The following is a 9,958-nucleotide window of genomic DNA, read 5'->3' as shown; positions in this document are numbered from 1 at the left end:
AGCACTGGGAGGGACTGGGAGCACTGGGAGCACCCATACTGGGAGCACTGGGGAGCACTGGGAGAAGCCATACTGGAGCACTGGGAGGGACTGGGGCACCCATACTGGGAGCACTGGGAGCACTGGGAGGGACTGGGAGCACTGGGAGGGACTGGGGGGGACTGGGAGCACCCATACTGGAGAGCACTGGGAAGCACTGGGAGGGACTGGGAGGACTGGGGGGGACTGGCAGCACCCATACTGGGAGCACTGGGAGCACTGGGAGGGACTGGGGGCACTGGGAGCACTGGAGGGACTGGAGCACTGGGAGGGACTGGGAGGGGACTGGGAGGGACTGGGGGGGAATGGGAGGGACTGGGAGGGACTGGGAGCACTGGGAGCACTGGGAGGGACTGGGAGCACTGGGAGCACCATACTGGGAGCACTGGGAGCACTGGGAGAAGCCATACTGGGAGCACTGGGAGGGACTGGGAGCACCCATACTGGGAGCACTGGGAGGGGACTGGGGGCACCCATACTGGGAGCGCTGGGAGGGACTGGGGGGGACTGGGAGGGACTGGGAGCACTGTGAGGGACTGGGGCACCCATACTGGAGCACTGGGAGCACTGGGAGCACTGGGAGGACTGGGAGCACCCATACTGGGAGCACTGGGAGCACTGGGAGCACTGGGAGGGACTGGGAGCACCCATACTGGGAGCACTGGAGCACTGGAGCACTGGGAGGAACTGGAGGGACTGGGGGCAATGAGAGGGACTGGGGGGGACTGGGGGGAATGGGAGGGACTGGGGGGGACTGGGAGCAGACATACTGGGAGCACTGGGGCACTGGGAGGGACTGGGAGGGATTGGGTGGGACTGGGAGGGACTGGGAGCAGACATACTGGGAGTACTGGGAGGGACTGGGAGGTCTTACTGTCCCTTACTAGTCCTAACTGGTCCTTACTGGTCCTTACTGGTCCTTACTGGTCCTAACTGGTACTTACTGGTCCTTACTGTTTCTAACTGGTCCTAACTGGTCCTTACTGGTCCTTACTGGTCCTAACTGGTCCTTACTGGTCCTTACTGTTTCTTACTGGCCCTAACTGGTCCTTACTGGTCCTAACTGGTCCTTACTGGTCCTTACTGGTCCTAACTGGTCCTTACTGGTCCTTACTGGCCCTTACTGTCCCTTACTGGTCCTTACTGTTTCTTACTGGCCCTAACTGTCCTTACTGGTCCTAACTGGTCCTTACTGGTCCTTACTGGTCCTTACTGTTTCTTACTGGCCCTAACTGGTCCTAACTGGTCCTAACTGGTCCTTACTGGTCCTTACTGGCCCTTACTGGTCCTAACTGGTCCTTACTGGTCCTACTGATCCTTACTGGTCCTTACTGGTCCTAACTGGTCCTTACTGGCCTTACTGTCCCTTACTGGTCCTTACTGTTTCTTACTGGCCCTAGCTGGTCCTTACTGGACCTAACTGGTCCTTACTGGTCCTTACTGGTCCTTACTGTTTCTTACTGGCCCTAACTGGTCCTTACTGGACCTAACTGGTCCTTACTGGCCCTTACTGTCCCTTACTGGTCCTTACTGTTTCTTACTGGCCCTAACTGGTCCTTACTGGACCTAACTGGTCCTTACTGGTCCTTACTGGTCCTTACTGGTCCTAACTGGTCCTTACTGGTCCTTACTGGTCCTTACTGGTCCTTACTGGTCCTTACTGTCCCTTACTGGTCCTTACTGTTTCTTACTGGCCCTAACTGGTCCTTACTGGCCCCTAACTGGTCCTTACTGGACCTAACTGGTCCTTACTGGTCCTTACTGGTCCTAACTGGTCCTTACTGTCCCTTACTGTCCCTTACTGTCCCTTACTGGTCCCAACTGGTCCTTACTGGTCCTTACTGTCCCTTACTGGTCCTAAACTGGTCCTTACTGGTCCTTACTGGTCCCAACCGGTGTCCCTGCGCAGACAGCGGCCCGACTGCGCATGCGCGGAGCGGCGCTGCACATCGCCAACGTAACTCGCGCCGACGCGGGCACGTACGCGCTCCGCTGCCGTAACGCCGAGGGGGAGGGGAGCGCCGCACTGCGCCTGCGCGTACACTGTGAGCGCCACAGCGACCCCTGGCGGCCGCCGCGAGAACTGCGCCGTGCGGACGAGCGGGGGCGCATCGCGGCCCCATAGCGACCCGTAGGGGACCCATTGAGACCCATAGAGACCCATAGGGACCCATAGGGACCCATAGAGACCCATAGGGACCCCATAGAGATCCATGGGGACCCATTGGGACCCACTGGGACCCATAGCGACCCATAGGGACCCCAAAGAGATCCATGGGGACCCATTGGGACCCACTGGGGACCCATAGAGACCAACAGAGACCCATAGGGACCCACAGAGACCCATAGGGACCCATAGAGACCCATAGGGACTGATAGGGACCCATAGGGACCCATAGAGACCCATAGGGACCCCCCCATAGAGACCCACTGGGACCCATAGAGACCCATAGAGACCCATAGAGACCCATAGGGACCCATAGAGACCCACTGGGACCCATAGAGACCCATAGAGACCCATAGAGACACATAGGGACCCATAGCGACCCATAGAGACCCACAGAGACCCCATAGAGACCCATAGGGACCCATAGAGACCCATAGCGACCCATAGGGACCCATAGAGACCCACAGAGACCCATAGAGACCCATAGAGACCCATAGGGACCCATAGCGACCCATAGAGACCCATAGGGACCCATAGAGATCCATGGGGGAGGGACCCATTGGGACCCACTGGGACCCATAGCGACCCATAGGGACCCATAGAGATCCATAGGGACCCATTGGGACCTACTGGGACTCATAAAGACCCATAGAGACCCATAGAGACCCATAGAGACCCACAGAGACCCATAGAGACCCATAGGGACCCACAGAGACCCATAGGGACCCATAGAGACCCATAGAGACCCACAGAGACCCATAGAGACCCATAGGGACCCACAGAGACCCATAGGGACCCATAGAGACCCATAGAGACCCATAGAGACCCATAGGGACCCATAGAGACCCATAGAGACCCACAGAGACCCATAGGGACCCATAGAGACCCATAGGGACCCCATAGGGACCACAGAGACCCATAGGGACCCATAGGGACCCATAGAGACCCACAGAGACCCATAGGGACCCATAGGGACCCACAGAGACCCATAGAGACCCATAGGGACCCACAGAGACCCATAGGGACCCATAGAGACCCATAGAGACCCACAGAGACCCATAGAGACCCATAGGGACCCATAGAGACCCACAGAGACCCATAGAGACCCATAGGACCCACAGAGACCCATAGGGACCCATAGAGACCCCATAGAGACCCACAGAGACCCATAGGGACCCCATAGAGACCCATAGGGACTGATAGGGACCCATAGAGACCCACTGGGACCCATAGAGACCCATAGAGACCCATAGAGACCCATAGAGACCCACAGAGACCCATAGGGACCCATAGAGACCCATAGAGACCCATAGGGACCCATTGGGACCCATAGAGACCCATAGGGACCCATAGAGACCCACTGGGACCCATAGAGACCCACAGAGACCCACAGAGACCCATAGAGACCCATAGGGACCCATAGGGACCCATAGAGACCACTGGGACCCATAGAGACCACAGAGACCCATAGAGACCCATAGGGACCAACAGAGACCCATAGAGACCCATAGGGACCCATAGGGACCCATAGTTATTGATAGAGACCCATAGAGACCCATAGTGACCCCATAGAGACCCATAGGGACCCATAGAGACCCATAGGTATTGATAGAGACCCATAGAGACTCATAGCGAACCCCATAGAGATCCACAGGGGCCCATTGGGACCCATAGAGACCCATAGGGATCGATAGAGACCCATATAACCCCATAGAGACCTCATAGGGTCCCACAGAGACCCATAGAGACCCATAGAGACCCCATAGGGACCTGTTGGGTCCCATAGAGACCCATAGCAACCCATAGAGACACATAGGGACCCATAGAGAACCATGGAGACCCATAGAGACCCATAGAGACCCATAGAGAGACCCATAGTGACCCATAGGGATTCATAGGAACCCATAGAGTCCCATAGAGAACCATAGAGACCCATAGAGACCCATAGGGACCCATAGGTACAGATAGAGACCCATAGGAGCCCACAGAGAGACCCATAGTGACCCCATAGGGACTCGTTGGACCCATAGAGACCCATAGCGACCCATAGAGACCATAGGGACCTGTTGGGACCCATAGAGACCCATAGCGACCCATAGAGACACATAGAGACTCATAGGGACCCATAGAGACCCACTGGGACCCATAGAGAGACCCATAGTGACCCATAGGGATTCATAGGGACCCACTGGGACCCATAGAGTCCCATAGAGAACCATAGAGACCCATAGGGATCCACTGGGACCCATAGAGACCCATAGAGACCCACTGGGACTCAGTAGCGACCCATAGAGACACATAGGGACCCACTGAGACCCATAGAAACCCATAGGGACCCATAGAGACCCATAGTGACCTGTTGGGACCCATAGAGACCCCTAGCGAACCCTAGAGACCCATAGGGTCCCACAGAGACCCATAGGGGTCCCACAGAGACCCACAGGGACTCATAGTGACCCCGTAGCGACCCATAGCGAGGCCCACCCCCTTCGGCCTGCCCCGCTGCTGACCTCTGACCTGTGACCTCTGACCCCTGTGACCCCGCAGACCCCCCCCGCATCGTGCGCGCCACCCGGACCCGGTGGTGGTGGACGAGGGCGGCAGCGCAGAGCTGACGTGCGACGTGGACGGGGACCCCCTCCCCACGCACAGCGTGCAGTGGGGCAGGCTGGTATGGGGCGGGGGAGGGGGGGGGTGTGGGGGTGGGGGGCGCTGTGGGGTCATGGGGGCAGTGGGGGCAATGGGGGCTGTGGGGGTCATGGGGGGCAGTGGGGGCAGTGGGGGGTGTGGGGGACATTGGGGTCAATGGGGGCAGTGGGGGCTGTGGGGTCATGGGGGGCAATGGGTCATGGGGGGCAGTGGGGGCTGTGGGGTCATGGGGGGCAGTGGGGGCAGTGGGGGCGGGGGGGACATTGGGGTCAAGGGGGCAGTGGGGGCAATGGGGGCAATGGGGTGAGGGGGACCTTGGGGTCAATGGGGGCAATGGGGTCAATGGGGCAATGGGGTCATGGGGGGCAATGGGGGTCTATGGGGGGCAGTGGGGGCTGTGGCGGTCATGGGGGGCAGTGGGGGCAATGGGGGTGAGGGGGACATTGGGGTCAATGGGGGCAGTGGGGGCTGTGGGGTCATGGGGGGCAATGGGGTCATGGGGGGCAGTGGGGGCAGTGGGGGTGTGGGGGGACATTGGGGTCAATGGGGCAGTGGGGGCAGTGGGGTCAATGGGTCATGGGGGCAATGGGGGCTGTGGGTCATGGGGGGCAATGGGGTCATGGGGGGCAGTGGGGCTGTGGGGTCATGGGGGGCAGTGGGGGTGAGGGGGACATTGGGGTCAATGGGGGCAGTGGGGGCTGTGGGGTCATGGGGGGCAATGGGGTCATGGGGGGCAGTGGGGGCTGTGGGTCATGGGGGGCAGTGGGGGCAGTGCGGGGGCAGGGGGACATTGGGGTCAATGGGGGCAGTGGGGTCATGGGGGGCAATGGGGGTCATGGGGGTGAGGGGGACATTGGGGTCAATGGGGGTCATGGGGGGCAATGGGGTCAATGGGGTCAATGGGGTCATGTGGAGCAATGGGGTCTATGGGTCAATGGGGTCAGTGGGGACATTGGGGTCAATGGGGCAGTGGGGGTCAATGGGGTCTATGGGTCAGTGGGGACATTGGGGTCAATGGGGCAGTGGGGTCAATGGGGTCAATGGGGTCAGTGGGGTCATGGGGGGCAATGGGGTCATGTGGGGCAATGGGGGTGAGGGGGACATTGGGGTCAATGGGGTCATGTGGGGCAGTGGGGTCATGTGGGGCAGTGGGGGCAATGGGACTCCAATGTCCCCATCCCATGGGGTTATGGGGTCCCCATGGGGTCTCTATGGGGTTATGGGGTCTCTATGGGGTCCCCATGGGGTCTCTATGGGGTTATGGGGTCCCCCATGGGGTCTCCGTGGGGTTATGGGGTCTCTGTGGGGTTGTGGGGTAACCATGAGGTCTCTATGGGGTTATGGGGTCTCTATGGGGTCTCTATGAGGTTATGGGGTCTCTGTGGGGTTGTGGGGTCTCTATGGGGTCTCTATGGGTTATGGGGTCTCTGTGGGGTTATGGGGTCCCCATGGGTTCTATCTGGGGTTATGGGGTCCCCATGGGGTTATGGGGTCTCTGTGGGGTTATGGGGTCCCCATGGGGTCTCTGTGGGGTTATGGGGTCTCTGTTGGGTTGTGGGGGTCCCCATGGGGTCTCTATGGGGTTATGGGGTCCCCATGGGGTTATGGGGTCTCTGTGGGGTTATGGGGTCCCCATGGGTCTCTTTGGGGTTGTGGGGTCCCCATGGGGTCTCTATGGGGTTATGGGGTCTCTATGGGGTCTCTATGGGGGTTATGGGGTCTCTGTGGGTTATGGGGTCCCCATGGGGTCTCTGTGGGGTTATGGGGTCTCTGTGGGTTTTCTATGGGGTCTCTATGGGGTCTCTATGGGGTTATGGGGTCCCCATGGGTTCTATCTGGGGTTATGGGGTCTCTGTGGGGTTGTGGGGTCCTCATGGGGTCTCTATGGGGTTATGGGGTCTCTGTGGGGTTGTGGGGTCCCCATGGGGTCTCTATGGGGTTATGGGGGTCCCCATGGGGTCTCTGTGGGGTTGTGGGATCCCCATGGGGTCTCTGTGGGCTTAAGGGGTCCCCATGGGGTCAATGGGGTTATGGGGTCTCTATGGGGTTGTGGGGTCTCTATGGGGTCTCTGTGGGGTTATGGGGTCTCTGTGGGGTTGTGGGGTCCCCATGGGGTCTCTATGGGGTTATGGGGTCTCTGTGGGGTTATGGGGTCTCTATGGGGTCTCCCTGGGGGTATGGGGTCTCTATGGGGTTATGGGGGTCTCTATGGGGTTATGGGATCCCCATGGGGTCTCTATGGGGTTATGGGGTCCCCCATGGGGTCTCTCTGGGGTTATGGGGGTCTCTCTGGGGTTATGGGGTCTCTATGGTGTCTCAATGGGGTTATGGGGTCCCCATGGGTTCTATCTGGGGTTATGGGGTCTCTGTGGGGTTATGGGGTCTCTATGGGGTTGTGGGATCCCCATGGGGTCTCTATGGGGTTATGGGGTCCCCATGGGGTCTCTGTGGGGTTATGGGGTCTCTATGGGGTTATGGGGTCCCCATGGGGTCTCCGTGGGGTTACAGGACGCGGTGCAGGGCGCGGTGCCGGGCGCCATCCCTATGGGGCTGCACGTTCTGGGCTCTGCCCCACGGCGGCGGTTGTGGGTCGCGGCGGCGCTGCGGGATCACGCGGGGGACGTATCAGTGCCGCGCGGATAATGGGGTCGGGGACGTCGCCCACCGCCACCGTGCGGCTCCTCGTCCGATGTGAGCCATGTGGGGCGGCCGTGGGGCGGCGGGGGAGGATCTGGGGTCGGATGTGGGGCGGGTGTGGGGTGGGTGTGGGGGAGGATCTGGGATCTGGGATGGGATGTGGGGCGGGTGTGGGGTGGGTGTGGGGAGGATCTGGGATGGGATGTGGGGCGGGTGTGGGGTGGGTGTGGGGGAGGATCTGGGGTCGGATGTGGGGCGGGTGTGGGGTGGGTGTGGGGGAGGATCTGGGGTCGGATGTGGGGCGGGTGTGGGGTGGGTGTGGGGGAGGATCTGGGATGGGATGTGGGGCGGGTGTGGGGTGGGTGTGGGGGAGGATATGGGGTCGGATGTGGGGCGGGTGTGGGGGTGGGTGTGGGGGAGGATATGGGGTCGGATGTGGGGCGGGTGTGGGGGTGGATGTGGGGGAGGATATGGGGTTGGATGTGGGGAGGATTTGGGGCGGGTATGTGGTCGGATGTGGGGAGGATTTGGGGCGGGTGTGGGGTCGGATGTGGGGCGGGTATGGGGTCGGATGTGGGGAGGATTGGGGCGGGTGTGGGGTCGGATGTGGGGCGGGTATGGGGTCGGATGTGGGGAGGATTTGGGGCGGGTGTGGGGTCGGATGTGGGGCGGGTATGGGGTCGGATGTGGGGAGGATTTGGGGCGGGTGTGGGGTCGGATGTGGGGCGGGTATGGGGTCGGATGTGGGGAGGATTTGGGGCGGGTGTGGGGTCGGATGTGGGGCGGGTATGGGGTCGGATGTGGGGAGGATTTGGGGCGGGTGTGGGGTCGGATGTGGGGCGGGTGTGGGGTGTGTGTGTGGGAGGATATGGGGTCGGATGTGGGGAGGATGTGGGGCGGGGTGTGAGGTGGATGTGGGGGAGGATATGGGGTCGGATGTGGGGAGGATGTGGGGCGGCTGTGGGGTCTTTAAAGGTCACCATGGGGGTCATTATAGGTCATCATTGGGGTCATTAGAGGTCACCATCGGGGTCATTATAGGTTATCATTGGGGTCACTAGAGGTCACCATGGGGTCATTATAGGTCATCATTGGGGTCACTAGAGGTCACCTTCGGGGTCATTAGAGGTCATCATTGGGGTCATTAGAGGTCACCATTGGGGTCATTAGAGGTCACCATTGGGGTCATTAGAGGTCATCATGGGGTCACCATTGGGGTCATTATAGGTCACCATTGGGGGTCATTATAGGTCACCATTGGGGGTCATTAGAGGTCATCATTGGGGTCATTAGAGGTCATCATAGGGTCATCATTGGGGTCACCATGGGGGTCATTGTAGGTCACCGTCGGGGTCATTAGAGGTCACCATTGGGGTCATTAGAGGTCACCATGGGGTCACCATTGGGGTCATTAGAGGTCATCATCGGGGTCACTAGAGGTCACCATTGGGGTCATTAGAGGTCACCATCGGGGTCACAATTGGGGGTCATTGTAGGTCACCATAGGGGTCATTAGAGGTCATCATTGGGGTCATTAGAGGTCACCATAAGGGTCATTAGAGGTCATCATGGGGTCACCATTGGGGTCACTGTCGATCACCAAGGGGTCATTAGAGGTCACTCCCCATCAGCCTCCCCCCCCTCCCCAACCCCCCACATACCCCTCCCCCCGCGTTGCCCCCCTGACCTTTGACCTCTGCCCCCCTGACCCCAGACGGCCCCCGAGCTGGAGGGCGGCGACGCGGCGGTGGGTGGCGGTGGCGGACGGAGCGGAAATGGCGGAGCTGCGGTGCCGCGCCCGCGCGGGTCCCGCCCGTGGACGTCACGTGGCAGCGCTACGGCCAATCGCTGCCGCCCGACGGGGCATGGTAACCAATCGGAGCGTGGGGGCGGGGTCACCGGGAGACCGAAGGGATGGAGGGGGGGGAAGGGGAGGGGGGAGGGAGGGGCCCCAGTTCCCCTCCCCAGTTGACACCCAGTCCCTCCCAGTCCTCCAGTCCCTCCCAGACCCTCCCAGTCCCCCCATTCCCTCCCAGTTCATCCCAGTCCCTCCCAGTTCCCCCCAGTCTCTCCCAGTCTCGCCCAGTCCCCCCCAGTCCCTCCCACAGTCTCTCCCAGTCCCCTCCCAGTTCCCCCCAGTCTCTCCCAGTCTCTCCCAGTCCCTCCCAGTCCCTCCCAGTCTCTCCCCAGTCCCTCCCAGTTGCCCCAGTCCCCCCAGTCCCTCCCAGTCCCTCACAGTATCTCCCAGTCCCTCCCAGTCCCCAATCCCTCCCAAGTCCCTCCCAGTCCCTCCCCAGTCCCTCCCAGTCCCCTCCCAGTCTCCCCCAGTCCCCCCCAGTCCCTCCCAGTCTCTCCCAGTCCCTCCCAGTTCCCCCCAGTCCCCCCCAGTCCCTCCCAGTCCCCCCCATTCCCCCCCATTCCCCTCTCCCAGTCCCCTCCAGTTTCCCCCCAATCCCTCCCAGTTCC

At 60.9% G+C, this 9,958-nt stretch overlaps 1 protein-coding gene across 1 annotated transcript; it reads left to right on the top strand.

Moving 5' to 3' along the window:
- Positions 1 to 5,261: 5,261 nt before the first annotated feature.
- On the top strand, positions 5,262 to 9,360 carry LOC136051216 (LWamide neuropeptides-like; the record flags this gene model as incomplete). The annotated part of the gene is given in 8 exon segments (XM_065740545.1): positions 5,262 to 5,286; positions 6,223 to 6,491; positions 6,494 to 6,763; positions 6,765 to 7,112; positions 7,114 to 7,232; positions 7,234 to 7,308; positions 7,310 to 7,527; positions 9,207 to 9,360. Coding segments are annotated over 8 exon segments (1,478 nt in total), but the record flags the coding sequence as incomplete, so codon positions are not given.
- Positions 9,361 to 9,958: the final 598 nt, after the last annotated feature.

The sequence above is a fragment of the Cyrtonyx montezumae genome, unplaced genomic scaffold (genome assembly GCF_038088225.1).
Source record: "Cyrtonyx montezumae isolate F1298 unplaced genomic scaffold, pur_monq_1.0 scaffold_283, whole genome shotgun sequence".
In the NCBI taxonomy this organism is placed as follows: Eukaryota; Metazoa; Chordata; class Aves; order Galliformes; family Odontophoridae; genus Cyrtonyx; species Cyrtonyx montezumae.
The sequence above is the reverse complement of the archived record's forward strand: the minus strand, read 5'-3'. Positions and strand labels throughout refer to the sequence as shown.